The sequence below is a fragment of the Phyllostomus discolor genome, chromosome 3 (genome assembly GCF_004126475.2).
Source record: "Phyllostomus discolor isolate MPI-MPIP mPhyDis1 chromosome 3, mPhyDis1.pri.v3, whole genome shotgun sequence".
In the NCBI taxonomy this organism is placed as follows: domain Eukaryota; kingdom Metazoa; phylum Chordata; class Mammalia; order Chiroptera; family Phyllostomidae; genus Phyllostomus; species Phyllostomus discolor.
Genome location: NC_040905.2, coordinates 52844257 through 52867652, shown reverse-complemented (window position 1 = coordinate 52867652; position 23396 = coordinate 52844257). Strand labels below are relative to the sequence as shown.

The following is a 23396-nucleotide window of genomic DNA, read 5'->3' as shown; positions in this document are numbered from 1 at the left end:
GAAGAAATCACAATGTACTGCTAATTGCTGTTAATGTGATTCACAATGTAAGTAGGCTGTGAAATCCATGTGGGCTCTATAACCACCAGACATAGTGAGTGCGTTTTGCAGTTCTACTTTAATGAATCTATTTAATTAATAAACTATTGTTTGATGATTTTGAGTTCACTTAAAATCACAGACATATTTTTTCTGGAGATGATCAAATAATCATTCAAGCAACCATTGTCTTTTTAACTATTTCTTTTCTCTCTTGCTCAAGAAAAAAAATCAAATTTATATGGTTATATAGATTTATATAAATTATTACTTATATAATTACACACAGATTTGTATAACTAAAATATAGATGAAGATATAGGCTTTCTTGCCCTGGCTGGGTAGCTCAGCTGGTTAGAGAGCTGTATTACCCATACACGAAGGTTGCAGTTTCGATCTCTGGTTATGGAAATACGGAAATCAACAAATGAATGCATAACTTAGTGGAACAACAAATCTCTCTCTCCCTCCCTCTCTCTCTCTCTCTCTCTCTCTCTCTCAAAATCAATAAATAAAAAGAAATTTAAAAAGTGATATAGGCTCCCTTTTTTGAGAGTTAAGTAATATGGCATAGTGAAGCAGCTGAATTTTTTGATTACAGGACTTAAAAGTTGCTATTACCAACTTCCAAGGACTGTTTTAACTATGTATTCATATTTTTCTGTTAATAAATATTTATCGAACCCTACAGTGTTATAGGCACTATTCTGAAACCTGGAAATATAATGATAAGCAAAAAAAGGCACAGCCTTGCCCTTTGTGCCTCCTAGTCTAATAGGAGAGACTACTAAACAAATTATAAATGTATACTTATACACTAACTACATGTGTACATAATTATATTTTATGTGTTGCACATTATTAACTGTATTCAAATATATGGCATCCCCCAAATCCAACACAGGAATCAAAATGCATGTAAAAGACAAATAGAATAGAGAAGACTTCATAATTCTCTGAATATTTTCTATGCAAATAACATTGTTTGCTGCTCCTCACAGTGACCCAAATATTCTACAATTCAGAGAGTGTAGAATCGACCACTCCATATGTTATCTGAAGTCTTTGGCTGTGAGAGCCTTACAGTCCTCTTCGTGCCTTCAAGAGGAAGAAGTGGATCACAGAACTTTCAAGTCCTGAGGTGTGTCTTCATTGGGCCACTGACCAGGAACAAAAGAACAGAGAAACAAACAATGAAACATAGATTGTATAAACCAAAACCTCTCTCTAAACACTTCTTTGAATACTTGCAGAGTCACCTCTACAACCTACTTAAATGACTGAGTTCACAAATTTGAAATGATAATTTACTCTTTTTTACTTTAGTAATCATACACACATGTTAGAGCTTTTAACATCTGGGCAAACATGAATAATCGTGCATAAATATTGTTGTTGTTAATTTCACTTCACTGCAGATGAATAAAAACTTTCTAAAATATTGTCAGAATACAAGAATACACATTTCCTGTTGCTTTGATTATAGAAATAATGAATTACATAGATAATTGTATACTTGCAAAGCACATTTGATGTATAATTAACTAGATTTACAATATAGGAAACAAAATGATCCATAAATCAATATGAATTGAATAACACCCATATAAAATAGATATTAATGCTAAGAAATGTATTTTATATATTTCACAATGAACTTGCCCTATTTGATGGTGAACCACACTGGGTAGAGAATTATTTTGAATGAATGGAATTTCTAAGTTATTAATGTTTACTTAAAACACCACAGAGAAAAACAAGAAGTATGTTTTGGGCAACTAAAATGCCCCCAAAATTGTTCAGTGTAGAGGAAGACACTGATCGAATGGTCAAAAGTGGTTTGTGTAGTTTCACGCTGGAGATTTCTTGCTGGGTGATGTTCCACAGTCTGTCCTGTAGACCACCTGAAACTGATAGTGATTGAATTGAGATGTTAACTGAAAACAATTAACATTATGCAATGTGGGAGATAGCCAACTTACTCAAAATATCCAAATCAATAAAGTTATTGGTGAAAATGAAAAATGTGTCTTTTACTTCATGGAAAAAAATCATATGGACTTTTTAGCCAACACAATATTTCAAGTTTCACCTGCCTCAGAGATAACTAATCCCTTATGCATTCTGATATATACTTAAGGTGGAACAACAAAATTATTTATGGTTGTAGCAGAATACTATTTAGTTGCAAATAAGAGAGAGCTCCACTAAAACTAGATAACCCGTAACAAAGTATTTTCCCTAGAATGAGAGTCCAGAATAAGGTCAGAGTATGATTCAATGGCTGAACAATATCATCAGTAATCTAATTGCTTTCTGTCTCTCCACTCTACCTTTGGGTAGGATCAGCCTCTTTCTAAAGGTGGTTCCCATCGTGCTACTTCTGGGGCCACAGACTTCCTTGTCCGTTTCTAAAGGAGAAAGAGAGAGGGTTATTCCTAGATACTTTCTCAGAAGAATAAGGAACGCTACTTTCCAAAAGCCTCTCTTTATCCAAGTACACACAAACCTGTTCTTACACATTACTGTCCCCAAATGGGTCATATACCTATCGAAACCAATAACTGTGGTCAGGAGAGGGGAAAAGATTTACTTAGTTCGCACATGCAGACTTCCTTCTGAATTCAAAAGCACAATCATCTTCTCCCAAGGGTTGATGTAGACCCTTCAATAAACCTGAAGATATTATAGGATAAAATAAGCATTGAGAAGTAGTGAAACAATCCTGGTACACATTGCAAAGTGCTCCCTATAAGCCTGCTAATTGACTCCTGCAGTTCCAACTATGGGAACTGCGGCTCTTTCCCATAGAAAAGAGCCGCACCACACGTGACAGTCACCTGCTGAGCTTTGTAAAAATACAGAAACGTCAGCTACACCCAAACTTCAAATGCAGTGGATCTGGGGCATTTTAACAAATACTCCAGGCTATTCTCTCAGGGGCAATAAAGGACTACACTGAGCAAAATTCTGTATATCAGATACATAATTTTAATGCCTGTTTTTCTACCACCATAATATTTGTACATTTTCTGCATTGTGATGAAACAGAGCAATACAGAATCATTTTTTAGATTTTATTTTGTTCTGCTTGGTGCATGCATTTTTAACTCCCAGGATTAGAGGAACTTGCCTATGACATAGTTTATATATATATATATATATTTACACAAATATATATATATATATATATTTGTGTGTATATATATATACACAAATATATATATATGCACACACACATATATATATGTGTGTGTGCATATACACACTATATATACATATACATATGTATATATAGCCTGTCCAGAAAAAGTCCTGCCATTGTTAATATAATGAGAATGGTTTGTGCAATATCAATGCAACCTGGCAGCCAAGGGGGGTGGACTGGAATGCACATGCATGAACAATAGTGGAGATGGTACACTCCACTGAGTAAGCATGTGTACTGTGTGTCCATCACATTAAAAAATGACTGAGTAAGTAGAGCAACAAATCTGCATTAAATTTTGCATTAAACTTGAACTCCATGGAAACTATTCAGATACAGAAGGCCCCAGCTATGGGCAACTGGTGAATGGCAGCTTCATCACAATATGCATCACGTCTCGTGCAGAGATTTTTAATGAAACATCAAGTCACCCAGGTGACTCAGCCCCCCTACAGTCCTGATTTGATGCCGTGGGACTTCTGGTTTTTTCCCAAAACTAAAATCACCTTTGAAAAGGTAGAGACATTAAGGAAAATATGACGGGGCAGTTTATGGCGATTGGGAGAACTGTGTGAGGTCCCAAGCTGCCTACTTTAAAGGTGACTGAGGCTTCATTGTCTTATGTACAATATTTCTTATATCTTGTATCTTCTTCAATAAATGCCTCTATTTTTCATATTACATGGCTGGATATCTTCTGGATAGACCTCACACATATTTGATTTGCTGATTTCAATACTTCTGAGCAACATAGATAAAGAATGAAGAATCAGTTTCATAGTTTGGCATTACCTTCTGTGATACTTACTTCACTTCAATATCACCTAAGAGACCACTAATGTCCATTATGAGGATTACGTGTGCTTCTGGGGCTCTAGCTTTCACATGTTAATAGTTCATGATGCTTTGTTTGGTAATACAATTAGCCTGCAAAGCCATCTTGTGAGAGATAAGTAAAATAGTGAATTCATAAGAATGCTAACACTTGTATGTTTGCCTTTGTGTGTTTGTGCCCATGTGTTATAATAGTATGAATATTGATTACTGCATATGCATATTATGAGAAACCACAACTATGGAGATGTTACGTGGAAATAGAAGTCTATGTAGATGTGTGTACCTGCTGACTCGAATATAGTGGTACCTCAGTACTCATTGTTAATTCTTTCTGGAACTCTTGACAAGTGCCAGAACCAACAAATAATTGAACAATGAAACATTTTCCTTGTGAGGTGGCATTGTCACTCACAAAAGTTTTTAGCAAGTGTGAAGAGTCCCAAGCAAACTCTGAGTGCTGAGACATTTTTCTTTTCTCATCAAAATGTGATGAACGCAGGGTTTGACAAGTTCTGAATTTAACAAGTACCGAGCTATGACTGTACTGTTAATTTGTTACAAAGATGCTTTCAAGTATTGCATGTACAAATGTATGTTAGTACATGACTTGCTCCAGAGGCTTTGGTTTTAAGATGCTTCTAATGGTTAATACTCCTATAAATTTGGAATTGGGTTTATGTCAGTGCTTGCTAGTTCTTTCATAAAATTCCTTGCTTATCCACACATAATTGAGGAATAAAATATTAGACTGACTCTTCCTTAGGTATCACTTACTTAGGATATTTTGTTTGACTACATAGCCAGGATCTCACCTGCCTATGTCTATCCCTGGGTTGTAGGAGAATTAGAGAAGTTTCAAGGGAAAACTTTATTTTTAAAGGGCTTTGTGTCCTGGCTCCTACATCCAGTTGTTTTTTCCTTATGCTTATGTTCAACTAACATTTTCAAAGCTCTAGCCAGTCCTGGTTCCATGACCATTTCATCCTTTTGCACGTTTTCTCTTAGTGGATATGGAATCAGCACTTTGTGAGACAGTAAGGCATAGTGAAGAGAGTCTGATTTTACAGTCACGCTGACATGAGCTCAAACGCAGTTGACCTTAGACAAATGGCCCCGTCGCTCTGAACATCATTATCTTCATCTATCAAATCACAGTGATTTTCAGCTCATCAGTCGCGTTCTGAATTGAGTTCACACACATAAAATGACTAGTCATAAGTTTTTTTCCATTTGTGAATCTCCAGACTTTTACTAACAGTGAGCCCTCTAAGTCAGCACTCTGCAAACCGCTGTAGTATTTTCCTAATGGGATTTCCTGGAAGCTACCAACAATTTTCCTGTTTGACCATGTTATGATATATTTTGGACATGATAAAGACGCTTACAGCTTTTTAATATTTATGTCCTCTATGCTGTACATGCCAACTGTGTTTGCTCTCTCCATTTCTTTATGTGCCAAGGAGACAAGCCAAACAGCGTGGAGGAAAATACTGTTGGGACACAAAGTAACCTTGTCTAATGTGTACTCTGTGCAGATGGAACCTTAATGGAAAAAAGTGGAGACTGCTCCCTGGTTGCACAGTGATACCTTGATTAACAAATCACACGGGAACAAAGCTCCTTTATAAGCAATTCAGCTGAGTAAATTTTTATTTTAAAACTTCATGAATCAAATGAAATAGCACTGGCTGTGTCATATATTTCCAGTAATATTCTGGGCAAGCTACACTTGTGCACAGGACAGAAATACCTCTTGACAGAGTGTCTATTATTATAAAGGTGACAAGGTGATTCTACGAAAAACTATGAAGTGACTTTAGATAATTTTTTTTGCTATTATAATCACTACATTCCCTCCTCCACAAACAACCAGCCATAGATTGTTATCCTCAGAATCTTGCTGCTCTCAAAAATTCCTCCCTTTAAAAACAGGAGCCAAAATGATTCACACTTTGAGTTAAAAGTTCATGTTACCTTATATTGGTAATACTTAGTAATGTCTCAATGCTGGCTGAAAATTAGTGCTACTGAAAGAAATTCTGACATAATTGGTCTGAGGTGGGGCCCAGAGTTTGGCATTCTAATACAGATTCAAGGTTGAGAACTACAGCTTTAACACTAAGCTGTATTTTCATATCATGACCTTTTATTTCATAATACCCATGTTTACCTAAGTGTAGATTATAGAACACTTAGTTCAAAGCCACTTGGGGCACCTTTAAAATGTAGGTTCCTGTGGTCTCACATGTGGTACACATGAGTAAATGTGTTTGTGTGTGTGGTATGTGTGCATGTGTGAAGGGGGCCAAGGCAAGAGTTACAATATTCATGCTTAACCAGCATTCAAACTGATTCTGAGTCACTGTAAGGGGGAATAACTCCTATTTTATTTATAACCTCTAACTCGTGATATTTCAGCTATCAACAATGCCTTTTAATTCCTCTTTGCTGATTGAATGTTCCCACAAAGTGGTTGATGAAAGGGTATTTGTATGTTTAAAGTCTGGAAAAAGTCCAGCCATTGTTAATATAAAGAGAACGGTTTGTGCAACATCGATGTAACCTGGCAACCAAGCAGAGGGGACTGGAATGAGCATGTGTGAACAATGACAACTTCATTCTACTAGTCAGTGAGGGTAGTAGATGCCATTGAGTGAGCATGTGGACTGTGTGGCAATAACATTCAAAATGACTGAGCAAGCAGAACAATGAATCTGCATCAGATTTTGCATAAAGTTTGAACATTCCTCCATTGAAACTATTCACCTGATTCAGAAGACTTTTGGTGACAATGCAATGAGTGATTGGCAGTTTCATCATGACAGTGTGCCTGCTCATGCATCGCGTCTCATGCAGAGTTTTTTGGTGAAAACAAGTCGCCCAGGTGACTCAGCCCTGCTGTAGTCCAGATTTGGTGCCCTGTGACTTCTAGTGTTTCCCAAAACTAAAATCACTTTTGAAATAAAAGAGATTTCAGACCATTGATGAGATTCAGGAAAATACTCCAGGGCAACTGATGGCAGTTACAACAAAAGATTTTGCAGTGTCTTGAGTAGTAGAAGAGACACTGGGAGAACTGTATAAGGTCCAAAGCATCTCCATTGAAAGAGACTGAGGCATCATTGTCCTATGTACAGTGTTTCTTGTATCTTGTATCTTCCTCAGTAAATGTCTCTATTTTTCATATTAAATGGCTGAATACCTTCTGGACAGACCTCATTGTATATAATATACTAAACAACACTATGTATAATAATTATAGTAATTACATTCAATCTAAATAAGGTCAATTTTATTTGTAAAAGTAAAGAAAAATGAAAGTTAGACCTTTGAATATTTTTTCTAATATATACATTTTGAAGTATGAGTATATAAATGTTAACTTCATGTAAATACTCATTAATCTGTTATTATCTTATTATCTAACTACAGATTTTTAATATATATACAAAATTACAAGTCAAGAGCTTGTAGTCACTGTTGAGAAATGTGGAATCTCAATCTCTCTTCCTCTTTCTCTCTCTTTCTTCCTCCTCCCCCCACTCCCACTGTAGCATCAGAAGAAGAAGAACCAACTTCAGCAGGTAAATTTCCTATTCTGTAAAGATTATTCCTATTTAATTTAATGAGCTTAATAATGGAGAAACAACACTTTGAAATACATATCTGAAAGTTTCAACCAGAAAGCTGGCACAGTTTTATTTATTTATTTGTTTTTATTGGACCCACTGTCCCAGACTAAATGATTGTGGAGTTTTAAATAGAAATAGAAAAGAACAGAGGAAAACATAACACAACATATCACATTGACATTAAACTATGATGAAAATTGAAACATTCAGCAAAATGCCAAAAACAATTAAATGAGAAGAAAATACTAAACTGATAAAATGCAGGAAAAATAATAAAAATGGGGAGAATAAAGTAAAATGCTAATGTATAAATTGTGGATTTAAATGATGATTTTTAAAACAAATGTATGCAAGATTTAGCTGAAGGTAGAGGTCTCTAGTAGATGCTAGTACTGAATGAATGACTTATTTAATGTTTGCAAAGTGTGGGTATTATGGGCCTGGAAATCTTCCATGGAGACCTTTATGGACATTTTGTAACAAATCTAGATTGTCTTTCCCCCACAGGTACACAGAATTGGATTAATTATGATTCAATAATTATGACAAATTCTCATCGTTCAGAACTATTTTTAAAGAAAATAAGTTTTATCCCGAAAAAGATTTAATGTGAAAAAAGTCAAGAAGACAGAAAATATAACTGAGAAAATTAATGAAATGCTAGCTGTTTTACTTGTGTTATAATGTTGCAGAATGATAGGGCCTTTTCTTCTCATGACAGAGCATATTTGATTTGCCTTATATTTAGAATTATTATCACTTCCATCATTAAAACACAAGAAGTGACACCCTTTCTCCTCATATGATTTGGTTTAGTATATTTTCATGTTTCATTCAGCCTTGAGCTATTTTTCAAATATGCCTTTTTCTTCTTATTTGAACCACTAAACTATCATCAGAAAGCAAGTACATTTTTGTGTTGAGTTGTAAAAAGGGTGCAAAATATGTCACATCGCATTTCTCCTCCTGGGGATATGAGCCCCTTAGTGAATATGGAGCATCATTTTCAGCTCTGAATGTTCAGATGGGATGCATTAGCCTAAAGGAACATGTTTTCTAGCAGCTGAGTTCTAGGGCAGTTTCACTTAACACCTGCTTTTGTAACTATTAAAAGCTTCTTTTATCTTACATTGAATTTTATGTTTAGACTTTTAAACAACTTATTTCATTGAGTATAAAAATACATCTATGAACTATACAAGAAATTCCTTCCAACTAGGTTATATCCCAAGATCTAATTATAAACTAATGAGACTCGTATTTTTAAAGCTGCCATAACAGATAGTTCGCCTCCAAATGAATCACCTTTAGAGGTGATAAATGCAATCCAATTATGTTGCTATTGCTCAACTAATACTTCAAAACTTGCTTTTGAAATTTTCTTCAGAATTTATTTATGAGATTGCAATATCAATTATTTCCTTATAGTTACAGAACTGTGGTACTGAATTCATCAGACTTCATCTCATATGTCTTCAAAAACAAAAATTTGCAAATATTAAGAATGTGCGTGTGTGTGTTTCTGTGGGTATAAAATGCAGATCAGTTTGTAACTTTAAAATCAAATCAGTTTACAATTTTTGAAAAGTGATCACATTACTTAAATTTCATAAAATAATACTGTTTAATAAAGTTAAGTCAGTGTGCCTGATACTGTCATGTTGGATAAATCCAATGGTCATTTATCATTTATTTAAATTTTATAATCATGAGAGTCTTCATAAACAGGTTAAAATAATACTATTGTCTATGTCATTTAAAAATTAGGACATTTACTTTAAAAAAACTGTTACAAATGAACTATACCTATATTCATTTCGATCTATATGGAATTCAATTCATTCACTATAAGGTATATTAAATCAGGCTTATCCATATATACATTTCCTCATTCCTTTTAATTTACTTGATCTTATTAGTTATTATTTTAATTCTCTGGACATACTACTTATCTACCAAACTGATAAAATCATGAGAACTAAAACAATGGCAAGAAATAATAGGAAGACTTGACTTTGGGTGGTAAACACACAGTGCAATATACAGATGATGTATCATCACATCATACATTTGAAACCTATACAATTTTATTAACCAATGTTACTTCAATAAAATTTAAAAACAAGGGCAAATTGGAAAATGTTATTGAATAAGATCAAAATCAGAAAATGACACAGTGGAGAGCTTGTAGCTATACAGAAATCAGTGGTAATAGTTAAAATTACAATTTAACTGTTTTCGTTCACATTATGTAAAAACAAAGGTTTAATTTTTTTTCTGTCTAAGGGGGAAATTTTTTCTTATATTGCCTAAGGGGGAAATTTTTATTGCTTTAATTGTTTTTTTTAAGATTTTATTTATTTTTATTTTTAGAGAGGGAAGGGAGGAAGAAAGAGAGAGAGAGAGAAACATCAATGTGCGGTTGCTGGGGGTCATGGCCTGCAACCCAGGCATGTACCCTGACTGGGAATCAAACCTGCGGCACTTTGGTTCGCAGCCCGCGCTCAATCCACTGAGCTACGCCAGCCAGGGCTTAATTGTTTTTAATATCAAAGAAAGATACTAAGTTTGGGTTTATATAAATAATAGCTATTATTACTGAATTAAATCAAGAAAAATTATGATCTGAAAAATGAAGTTTCAGATAAATGTAAATGGTAAGATCTTTTTAGCAATCAGCTAAATTAAAATAGACACCTACAAAAGCCATAGTGCTCTTCATATGTTTATGAAATTAAAATTTCATAATTTATTGAATACACAATTATGTTTATGGCCTATTACCATTGGAGCCCAGTTCATTACAATGACAGAGGTCACCCTCTGGCTAAAATAGTTTACATAATAGACTTCTTTCGACTTCTGTGATGCCCACCAGATATGAAGAAAATGGTGACTTGGCATACCAGAGCTTCAACATTCTCATGTGTTCCATCCAAGTCTTTTAACATCTTTCATCTTTTAAATGCTCAGTTTAGCCACTGAGAAAGTACACCTAAGAACACTAGTAATCTACACACATTGGCTAATACTGGTAAAGATTTTAAGCTATGGGTTTATACATAAAAATACAGCTCTAAGCATAAATATGTATAGTTTCATAAACAAGCCTTACATAGGGTTTTATACACACATATAGTTTAAAGCAAATGCGTTGTATATGTGTACAGCTAAACACAGGACACAGTGATTAGGTACTGTTCTCTAACTTTTGCAATATTCAATTTTAGTTCTATTAAAACATTACTTCTATTTACAGTACATTTTGTGATTTTATCAGCTTTCCTACAGAATTATTTTAGATTTCTTTCCTGTTTTCTTGTGGAGGTTAATTCTTCATGGCTGAGTGTGTTCAATTATTCTATAGCTCACACATTTTGAAAAAATGATATTTTATCATATTATTCTCTAATGAACAAGAGTTGCTTTTGCATTCTAATCTTAGTGCTTTATTTCCTTAGGGTTCAGAAATTGAGCTTCACATTCCTGATTTTTACATTTGTTATAAATTTTCTCTATTTTATATGGAAATACATATTTCCCCTCTAGTGCCTGGAGAGCAACTTTACTAATTATTTTATCAAGTATATTCTTGTTCATAAATATATGCTAAACAGGCTTAAGTATTAAAACTTAATATGTAAACCCCCCAAATTTTTTTGCTCTGATCTCTGAAAAACAGAAACAAGTCATTATTTGCAGATTCTCATTGGAACAGGGAAAATGTCTTTGCTTCTGAAGATTCAGCTTTGATCAGTTTTGTAAAAAGACATAGTGAAAAAAACAAATAGTGTCTACATTTTTTCATTGAAACAAAACTTCCTTTTTGGAAGTATGTGATAGTGATTTTGAACCATGAGAAAAAGAAAGTCATTTAAATTTATGTTATATGTAGATAGTATTTTTTCATATTTTTACTGAGATAAAATTAACTGTAGTACATAATTGTGGCATCAACAGGGAATTTTGAAGATTTTATACTCTATATCATTCCCTTTAATAAGTTTAAGTATTAAACTAATAAATGAGGGTAAATAATATGTTTATACCTTTACTTGTATATATGTGTACATATATATATGAATATAGATGTAGTTATATAACCTACCATCTTTTCCCAAAAGTGTAAAACTGGACTTGAAGTAAACAGTTAAAAAGTTTAAGATCTTCTTATCAAGAAATATATACAATAACAAATCCCTCATAATAAAGCTTGAAGCTATTGTTTCTTCAGTAATGTATGTTAATATCTAACAATGCATATATTAAAAAAATAGTCATGTGACATGACTATTTATAACAGAAAAGCCACTTTAATGTTGCTTAAAAAATAAGGGATTTTATTGTCTCACAGAATTTAAAATGAGGAGCTCAATGATGTCACTTAAAATCTGTTTTTTGTTTTCATTCCCCAATTTTTCTTTTTTGTCTTCTGTGGTATGCAATTTATCTTCATCTTCACACGGGTTTCCCTTGTGGTAGTGATATATCTGCCAACAGCTGCTGTGTCTGTATGCATCTTTATTCATGTCCAGAGAGGACAAAGAAGTGACATTTGTTCCCCTGCCTTCAAAGCAAGTGTCCTGAGATCCATTCTAATTGGACAGGCTTAGATCCCTTCTGCTGCTGTTAAACAACCAGCCAGTCAAGACTCTCCCCTGGAGCAAGAGGTGGATTTTAGCTTTCTCTCAAGAGAGAAAGCCATGTGGTTGAGGGGCAGGGTACTCTTTAGGAATGGAAAGAGTGAAATGCATACGAGGTGGATGATTAATAAAGCTGATAGGAAGGAACCATTATAACACCCCGTCACTGTTTAGTATCTTCTTAGTTTTTATCCTACAGCTTGATATGTTTTTCATATTATTTTATAATTTTTCATTGAACTTATTGTGGTGAGACTGGTTAACAAAATTCTCTAGGTTTCAGGTGCACGGTTGTACAACACATTATCTGTACACTGTGTTGTGTGTTCACCACCCCAAGTTGAGTCCTTGTCCATCACAATTTATACCCCCTACACCCTTCTCCAGCTCCCCAACGTCCACCTCTGCTCCCCTGCATTCACCACACTATTATCAGTATCCATGAGCTTTTTCTCTTTTTTTCTTTTTTTGCTCAATCACTCCACCTCCCCACCCAGACCTCCTCCCCAAAAGCTGTCAGCCTACTCTCTATGTATGAATCTGTCTCTATTTTGCTTGTTAGTTCATTTTGTTCATTAGATTCCACATGTGAGTGAAATCACATGGTATTTGTCTTTCTCTGGATGGCTTATTATATGAGACCTTGGAAATCTGTGAAGAACACACTTGGTATAGATCTTAGTAACAGCAAAATCTAGAATTGTATTTTTGTAAGATTTTATTTAATTTATTTATTTTAGAGAGGGGAGGGAGGGAGAAAGAGAGAGAGAGAAAAGCATCAATGTGTGGTTGCTGGGGATCATGGCCTGCAACCCAGGCATGTACCCTGACTGGGAATCGAACCTGCAACACTTTGGTTCGCAGCCCACGCTCAATCCAATGAGCTACGCCAGCCAGGGCTTAGAATTGTATTTTAAGTGTTGTATTTTGTGACTTAAAAATCTCAACTTCACCATATTCTTTATATTTTTCTCATGTGCAAAAGCATATTTTTCATGTTTACCAAAACTGTATATACATTATCTATATTTAACTGATCTTTCCCTTTTTCATTCATGATCTGTTTCTACAGAAAATACCATATTTACTCAGCTCTATATTTTAGGTGCTGCTTAATATAATCATTCTTTCCATATATGAATAGCATTACTTATGTTAAATTTTATTGTCCAAAAAATTTCATGAGACTATTAAATAACATCATTTGGTTAAGTTACCTCGGGCTGATATTATCTTATTAGATATAAAAGAATTTTTATCATGAACCTGTACAAAATTACAATAATTTTATGTGTGAAATATTAGAAAGTAGCCATTCAAATTTCATCAATTTTTAAGCTCAGAAAAAAATGACTTAATCTTTACGTATATGTTGCTAGACCATTGAAAATTCAACTTTTTGAAACTCACCCCTATCACAAAGTTGAAAAATAATTCCATAGGTATAAATCAAACTTTGATTAAATGTTTGCAGAAATTTTACATTATTTCAATTAATAATCATTTTCATATTGTTTTCCTTAAGAATGCAGAGAGAAAAACCAAAAATGAAAGTCAAATTAATGATAAGATTAAGTACTAAAAAATCATAAAAGTTTAGAAAAATAGTAACAAAGATATATAAATAGAAAAGGAGAGTGTATAAGTCAGGGTTCTTCAGGGGAGAAGAACAAAAAGGATGCATGTGCATGCATAAATATGTTGAAGAAAGAGATTTATATTAAGGAATTGGCTCACACGATTATTGGAGCTGGCGAGTCCAAAATCTGTAGGGCAGAGGAACCAGTTGGAAACTGGATATCTATGTTATTATCTTTTTTAAAAACATATTTCATTGATTAAGCTATTACAGTTGTACCAATTTTTCCCTTTGTCTCCTCCACACAGCACTTTCTATTCCCCCAGGCAATCTCCCCACCATTGTTCATGTCCATGGGTCATGCATATTAGTTCTTCGGCTACTCCATTTTCTATACTGTACTTTACATCCCGTGGCTATTCTCTAACTACCTATTTGTACTGCTTAATCCCCTCACCTCTTACTATTCTTCCACAACCTTGTCCCATCTAGTGAACAAAAATGCTCTCCATATCTGTGATTCTGTCTCTGTTCTTGTTTGCTTAGTTTGTTTTTTTTGAATTCAATTATTGATAGATATGTATTTATTGCCACTTTATTGTTTATAGTTTTGATATTTTTCTTGTTCTCTAATAAGTCCTTTTAACATTTCATATAATAATATTTGGGTGGTGATGAACTCCTTTAGTGTTTTATTATCTGACAAGCTCTTTATCTGTCCTTTGATTCTAAATGACATCTTTGCTGGGTAGAGCAATCTTGGCTGTAGGTCCCTTCCTTTCACGACTTTGAATATTTCTTGTCAGTCCATTTTAATCTGCAAAGTGTCTTTTGAGAAATAAGCTGATAGTCTTATGGGGACTCCCATTTTGGTAACTAAACACTTTTCTCTTGCGGCTTTTACGTTTCTCTCTTTATCTTTAACCTTTGGCATTTTAATCGTGATGTGTCTTGGTATAGGCCTCGTTGCATCCACCTTGTTTGGGACTCTCTGTGCTTCCTGGGCTTACATGTCTATTTCTGTAACCAAATTTGGAAGTTTTCTTTCATTATTTTTTCAAATAGATTTCCAAATTCTTGCTCTTCCATGTCTCCTCTGACACCCATATGATGTAAATATTTGAAAGCTTGAAGTTGTCCCAGAGGCTGCTTACACTATCCTTATTTTCCTGGACTCTCTTTTCTTCTTGTGGTTCTGATTGGTTGTTTTTTGTTTCCTCATGTTCCAAATCATTGATTTGATTCTCAGCTTCATCTTCTCTACTGTTGTTTACCTGTAAATTGTTCTTTATTTTAATTAGTTTATCATTCATTTGTGACTAGTTCTTTTTTAAGCTGTTGAGGTCCTCACTAAATTCCTTGAGCTTCCTTAAACCAGTGTTTTGAACTATGCATCTGATAGATTGCTTATCTCCATTTTGTTTAGTTCTTTTTCTGGAGTTTTGATATGTTCTTTCATTTGGGCCATGTTTCTTTGTCTCCTCATTTTGGTAGCCTCGCTGTGTTTGTTTCTGAATGTATTAGGTTGAGCTGCTATGACTCCCTCTCTTGGTGACATGTCCTAATGCAGTCAGTGTCGTAAGTTCTTTTGGCCCAGCCTCCACTATGACCCAACCTGGGTACTGAAGGTTTGACCTTTGTGTATGCTGAATACACCCTCCTCTTGTAGTTGAGCCTTGATTGCTGTTGGAAGGTCAATGGGAGGGATTTACACAGGCCAGTCAGCTAGGAGGATGGGCCATGTCCACTGATCACTAACCTCTGCCCTCCATGGAGGATCAGCTAGCTATACAGTGGTTGGATAGCGATGCTCCAACATTGTCTATAGTTATCCAATGGGTGTTTGGGCTCTGGGGTTTCCCAGGTGGTACAGGCCAAGGTCAGCCCCCACCAGCATTGTACCTGAATGAACTACAAAGCAATCTGAGATGGCTGCTCCTTTTTCTGGATTTGAAGGTCCCCAGGAAAAGTCAAGCTGTGAATCTATGCCAGGCACTGCTAGTGCTGGGCCTGTGGCCACTTATCAAGAAGTATGGGGGCTAGGAGCTCAATGAGGCTGGCTTTTGTTTGAGAGGATTTAGGAATTGGTGAAGCATGAGCCAAGATCAGCCATTCATATGGAAAAGTAACAGTTAATAGTTTGAGTTAGCCCTTACGTAGGTGGGACAGAGTCTCAGGGGATCTCTAGGGCAGGGCAAATCATGTTAACCAGGTTGATGGTGTCTCAGGTATGGCACCCTTCTCTTGGCTCTGTGGCTCTGTCAGGGGAGAGTTCAGAAAAGGGACAATGGCCTCTGCCTGCCTTTCTGTCTGGGAGATACCTATCCCTCAGCTCTCAGCTTGATTCTAGACACATTTCCTCCATGTATGTCATTGGTGCCTTTCAAGCTGCTACCCCAGTGCTGGAGCTCAGAGGGAGTGAGTCCAAGTAAGTTTACTGTGTGGGTTCTTTAAGAGAAACTGCTTGGGACTCCAGCTGTTTCTTCCACTGTCTCAATTCCTGCTGGTTTTTGCAACCAGAAGTTATGGGGTGAGGAGGATACCGGGCAGCGGTATCCATCATGGCTGCGGATGCTCATTGAAACATGAGAAAAACATACACACGGACAACCGAGTCCTGTGGGGAAATAGGTACGAAGTGGCCACTCTCTCTAGTGGAGAGCATTCTGTTCTCCCACCTGAACAGGCTTTTATTGGGTTCCTTTACACAAGAATTCAGGTAAAGCTCATTAATCATTACAAAGAAGTGAGGATCAAATAGTAGATAACAAGGAAGTCTGAGGGCCTATTTTGAGTCAGGGTCAGATAGCTAAAGAACTGTAAAACTTTGAGGAACAAACTTACTTCTTCCTTGGACGCTTATCATTCAACTGAGAGCATTCTAAACAAAGCAGGTTTTACAGGATCTTACATATTCTTTCTTAGGCCTGATCACCCAGGGAACCCGCCCTTTCCAGCACAGGGCTGCACCACCCTCGGACATTGTTTCAGGCTTAGGTAGAGCAAGGGAAGTAAGGCAGCCAAGAGATTAGGAGATTTTCTTGCAGACAATGAAGACTCAGGTTTTGTCAAAGCCAAGGGGCGGGGGTCCATCACCCCCTTTTGCTGTAGCCCCCAAAGTCCTTCCTTTCCTTTGCTGTAGCCCCCAAAGTCTTTCCTTGGGGGCCTCCCATGCTATCGTGCCTGTCTTAGGTTGTTCCCCCCTTGGGGAATCTTACCCATCATTGGCTAACTGACCAAGCAATGGGGGCCAGGCAGGGTGAAGTAAAAGGAGCAGAAGCAGTGCTTCTGCCAGGGAGATAAGCTTTTGTCTCCTTGCTGGCTTATGGTCCAAGGCTGTTCCCTCAGCCTTAGCCTTGGCAGGGGTTACAACCTCTGATACCAGGCAGGGCAGTTCCAAAAAATGGGGACTTATTTTCTTGGTACTGGAACCCTGGGTTGGGGAGTCTGGTGTGGGTCTGGGACTTCTCGATTATAAGATATCCCTCCTGAGTTTTTATCAACCACATGTGGGTGTGGGACCAATCCATTCCAAGTCTCTAGTCTTCCTACCAGTCTGGATAAATGTAGATAATTCAATTCTATAGTGTCAGACTACCATTCAACTCAATTTCTGGTGGTTCTGAGTAATGGTTGTTCTGTATTTTAGTTGTAATTTTGATGTGGTTGTGCAAGGTGAACTGCTTTTACCTGTGCCACCGTCTTGACCAGAAGTCTCTGATTCTTTTTTCTTCTTGCTCTGTCTATGTTACAGTCTTAAGGCAAAGTTCTTTCTTCTTAGGGAAACCTCACTTTTTTCTCTTAAGGCCTTAAACTGATTAGATGAAACATACCAATATTACTGGTAATCTGCTTTACTTAAAGTCAACTGATTGTAGATATTAATAACATCTACAAAGAACTTTCATAACAACTTCTAGAGTGGTATTTGACCAAGCAACTGGATGCCATAGTCTAGCCATAATTGATAAATATAATTTTTATATTTTAAATATTAAATTTTTAAGATTTTATATTTTAACCAACATAAATAATGAGTAAAAATTATATAAACACAAACTACTTAAATTTTCAGCATCTGTTTCAGAAAAAATAAACAGATCAAGAATAATTTTACTCTAAAAATAAATAAATAAAATCTTTAAAAAAAAGAATAATTTGCAATGTTCAATAACAATGCATGCTGCCCTACTCTCTGAGCCCATGTAGGCTTCCTGGTTCTTTAATTTCTAGTCCTCCCTCCATTGATTGGATTCATCTTTAATGTCATCTCCAATTGTCTGGGTCAATTTTTTGCTGACCTGAGTTTCACTTCAATGTTCAATACACATGAAGCACTGAGAAATATTAATTTTACATTCTAGAGATTTTTGCTTTACAGAAGTCATTAAACTTTCTGTTTCATGTTACATAAGATAAAGCCCCATGGACTTGCAGCCTTGAGTTTATTCCTTTAGGTGTTTTTGTTTTCAGATAAATAGCTACTACCTCTAAAGTATTTTCCTTTGATAGGTTTCATTATCTTTATCCAGAAAATGAGATAATAATAGTGCCTATCTTAGAGGTCTTCTTATGGCTCTAACATGATGAGATATGTAAATGTGCTTACCACATGATGCCCATTCTAGGAGCACAGGGATTCAAAGTTATTATTTTTACTTATCATCAATATTTGTGTCATATTATTGTTGTGATTTTGATTATGGTTATTAGTCAGGTAATACACTGAGTGTTCTATGTACAGCACTATATATAATTTCACAACAAGGCAAAACAGCCAAATGTGTGCGTGTGTGTGTGTGTGTGTGTGTATGTGTATATATATATATGAAGTCTGTCCAAAAAGGTCTAGTCATTGTTAACATAATGAGGACAGTTTGGGTAACATCAATGTAATCTGGAAGCCCAGGAGAGTGGGCTGGAATGTGTCAGTGTGAACAATGATGAGATTCAGAAAAATATGACAGGGCAGCTGATGGCAATTGGGAGAACTGTGTGAGGTCCCAAAGTGCCTGCTTTGAAGGGGACTGAAGCAACATTGTCCTATGTATAATGTTTCTTATATTGCATATCTTCTTCAATATATGTGTCTATTTTTCATATTACATGGCTGGATACCTTATGGACTGGCCTCTCTCTGAAATCTTTTCCCTTTCAAAGCTGATTTTAGTTTTTGGAAAACCAGAAGTCACAGGGAGCCAAATCCAGGCTGGAAGGAGACTGAGTCACCTTGGTGATTTTGTGTTTCTCAAAAAAGACTCTGTACAAGATGAGTGGGTGCATTGTCATGATGAAACTGCCAATCACTCATTGCATCATCCTCAAAAGCCTTCTGAATCATCCAAATAGCATATACTTCTTTTCATTATAAAACTTATATAGTTGGTCATGCATTTTGTTATGCATGTACTAGAAAGCTGTCCATAATAACATGTACAAAATTGTACCTACTATTTTAAATGACCATCTGATTATTTGCACAACTTATGGACTATGTGCACAATATGTAAAAATATTAAAATAGAAAATTAAAATCCCTCCTGCTGCCTTCATCTATATTAAATATTTACATTTAAAAAATACTCTGCCACAAGCTACATGCTTTTATAGTGTTCTCTATTTTGGCATCTCAAACTAAAACTTTCATAGTCAATTTGATAACACTCACTACATGGCATCTTCACTGTATCTTTTTAGCCTCTTCCAAATATATCTAAAATTTAATCCCTTCTTGCCATTATTTCTACGAACACCCTAGTCCAAGGCACCATCTCCTCACACATGGCTAATTATGTAGTAACCTCCTAACCGGGGTTCTTGCTACACTGCTGGCCCTTCTGTGTCCCTTTTCAACAGATGGGCCAGGGTGATTTTCTAACAAGGCCCTGGGGTCCCATGGCTCTTATGCCCCAGGCCCTCTAGTAGCGATCATCTAACCCTAGAGTAGATTTAGGATTGAGACTGCAAATTTTCACCCTTCTCCATTACCTCCCTGGTTGCATTGTTTACTGCTGACACTCCATCCTGCCTTTTCTATAAACACAAACCCAAACCTTGGGCACATTTCTGTCTTAGACTGGGCTTTGCACTCACAGACCTATTGCCTGCCGTCTTTCCCCACAGATGTCTGCATGACAATTCCACCTCATCCTTGCGTTTTGACCCAAAGATGCCCCCTCGGAAAAAACTTTTCTTTCTTTCTAAAAAGGTCACACCTTCTCCACTTGGTCACAGTCCCCTGCTCTGCTTCATTTTTTTTTGTCAGCACTGTCTGTACACTCTATATATGTAGTTTATTTATTGTCTGTCCAGGCAAAATATAAACTCCCAGAAGGCTGAGAGTTTCTTCTGGGAAGAGGGTTTCCTCTGAGAAGGCTGGGGATTCTTTTTTTTTTTTGGTCTGTTTTATTCACTATTGAATCTCCATGGGCTAGAACAAATGTTTGGTACATAGTGCGCACTTAATGAGTATCTGTTGTATGATTGAATTAATGAATAAATTAAGCCACATTGAATTTATGCTGATTTTAATGCACTGTCAATTCAAGAACATACATAGTTCTTTCTTGTGAGATAAACTAAAGAGAGGAATAATGATAGATATATATTCTATTTTTAAGAAATGAAAAGTAGAAAGAATAATATTAATAATTTGATAAGGATCGTAACAATGCTTTAAAATTGCTTAAATCCCTCAGCAAAGAAGAAGCCTATAACATTCATTTTTGTTTTTTTGCTTTTGTTCATTAGAAAACTGCAACAAGGAACTCTTTTGCTTGGTGATTCTTTTCATATGATATCCCGACAATGTCAATAATTTAGCCATTGGTAGTAATTACTAGATGGAAACCACAACAGTGATTTTAAGAAGCTTCAGACCTGACAACAGTCAAAATGTAGTGCAGGACATGGCAAATAATGAGTTGGTTCCTCACAGGGAGGCTACACAGAGTGCAGCCCCTGCACAAGGGGACAGATGTGCCGGCAGGGCCACGGGGCACAGGGCTTTCTGAGTGTGACTGCGAGAGGAAAAATAAGGAAAAGGGCCTGCCTTCTTTGTTGTACAATAACTTCCTCATTACTACATTGTTATTGATTCATGTCTCATTAAGCTCACAGACATTTTCAAACAATTTCATTTTCAAATGTATATGGATAGCAGATTTAAAGTCTTGAATAATGCATTTTAAAATAAAATAAAATAGATTTTTGTGTAGTATTCTTAAAATGCATTTGCTTCAAAAATGTGACCCAAAGCAGAGTTTCAACTGTTAGACTTCACCAAGATTTAAAGACGTTTCATATTTATTCATCTGATTTTCTGCTTCTCTAGACATAAATCCAAATGAAAAAATATTCAGTATTTATTTCATATCCAATTTGAATAATATGTTATAGCATGTTGATTGTTTTGAAAGCTTACTAGGATTTCTTGAAAAAGAAAGAACAAAACAGTTCTCAAAAATAAAAAGAAATAAAAACCACTGTACATATCAGCCAGTGGTTTCTGCTGAGGCTTTAGATGTTCTTCAAAAGACAATGTGATTCCCATCTGAGACCGAGGCTCTGAAACAATTTTATCCAGAACTTAGTGTTTAAATGTGTTGGCAAGAATTGTGCAAATGCTAAGCTACTGATACAAACAAAACTAAAATAAGAATAATTAGAAACTGAATGCATAGGGATTTATTCCCAGAATTTTAACATTTTTACACTTACCTGCCAACACATGAAGTTTTATAGTAAGTTTTATTTGTATGATCACAAAGAAACCAATGAAAATTCTGATTCATATTGGGTTCCTACTGATATTCTTTAAACAGAGCACTCGGACAAGTTGTCTAACTTTGAAGATTTCTGAGAATTTATAGAGCTACAGCAGAAGGTGATTAGCATATTTTTAAGTAACTTAAGTTTTCATACTGCGATTGTTTTCAGTCACCTTTGTTTATATCATCCAATTACTCTGTGCTCCCTGGTAATTGGAAGCTGAGAGATAAAACGATTGATTCACACTCATTTTATTCTTATTCTGGAAATGAAGAAACCAATAAACTGGCCCTTTAAGGTGTTTTCTCATTTCACTCTGTGAAACCTGTGCCAGGTTTTATGACCCGTCGCACCCATGTTCTACCTAGGAGGCGAAACAGTCTCCTGTACACTGAGTCGTACACGCTGTGCTCATTCTTATTTCAAGCTTTAATTCACATTTGTCTGTCTAGAAGATGTTTTCCTTTCCCAGTATATCTTTAAAATCTATCCATCTTTTCACATTCATCTCAAATCTTACACCCCTTCCCTGCTGTAACTCACATCAGTTTTTCTTTTCCCAAATACCAGCTTGTGTGTCTGTTAGGAATGTTCTCTCTGACAGTTAATGGAGATTAGCATGACTGGGAAAGGGGTCTGTTATCTTTGAGAATTCAGGATCTTCCCTGCTACCTTCCAAATAAATCATGTTTAGTGTGAAGGAGGGGTAGAATAGGGGTTGGGGAACCAACAGTTTCTATTCTCTCAGAGATTTGCGTTCCTTTATTAAGTACTGGATTTGCATTGGAATTGTCTGTTCTCTTGGACTGCAACTCACTCTTGACTGTGACTATCCTTCCACTGTATTCCCTTATTTCCATTTCAATTTTATCATTTGTTGGCAGAAAAAAATAGCTGAATATGAGTGATATGTTTTGAATAAAACATAAACATTAACTGTGGTAAAGAGAACAGTCTTTTATCAAAATGCATTTTAGCCACTTGGGAGTCAAAGCTTAACCTTACTGTAATGAATACAGAAACTTTTAAGCTATTGCTATTTTACATTTTGCTTTCCCGATAATTTTGACATATAAATCTCTTTGATATGCTTATCTATTTTTTTATACCTGGAAAATGTCCTTTGAGGAGGATGGCGATATACAGTGAATTAGAACACGGTTAGACACAATTGTAAGCTCTTTCTAGATTCAGGTAACAGAAGGCATGTGTCTTACTGTGATGTGGAAAGGACCCTTGGGAAATAATCATGTTGAGTAACTTGAAGGATAGAGCAGAAAATACCAGTAGATTGCTGTGAAAAATGTGTCAAGAAACATTTTAATAGAATTTCTTCCACTTTATTTACCAGTGAACTGGATACTCAATAAATACACATATTTCTGTTGTTGAGTGTTACAGCACTGCCAGGTCCTCGACTCCATGATTGATAGAAGCTGAGAATAGCCTTACTGCCCACCATCTGTCACTAAGAAGTCAAGTTCCCCAGGTTCTTCAAGTGGACACAGCTTCTTTATAAGATTTTAAATATTATGGCCTTTGTGAAAGAGATGCAGTCTTTTGCAATGACACATCTGACTTTATTATTTTTCTTGTTCCTTGTCAGATTACTACCCATCCCTTTTTGTGTAGGTTATTTGAATGTTTCTTGCTTATTTCACATACCTTGGGGTTATTTAAAAATCTTC

General features: G+C 35.7%; 1 protein-coding gene across 3 annotated transcripts in view; it reads left to right on the top strand.

Moving 5' to 3' along the window:
• Positions 1 to 23396, top strand: part of EDIL3 (EGF like repeats and discoidin domains 3) — a 397987-nt gene that overhangs the window by 151922 nt on the left and 222669 nt on the right. The window contains exon 3 of one of the 3 annotated variants that reach the window (XM_028525846.1): positions 7639 to 7668. The exons of 1 other annotated variant lie outside the window; for it this stretch is intronic. In XM_028525846.1, coding sequence (XP_028381647.1) covers positions 7639 to 7668 — 30 coding nt within the window. The remainder of the gene's footprint in view (positions 1 to 7638; positions 7669 to 23396) is intronic. One more of the 3 variants, XM_036020498.1, reaches the window with a different exon arrangement.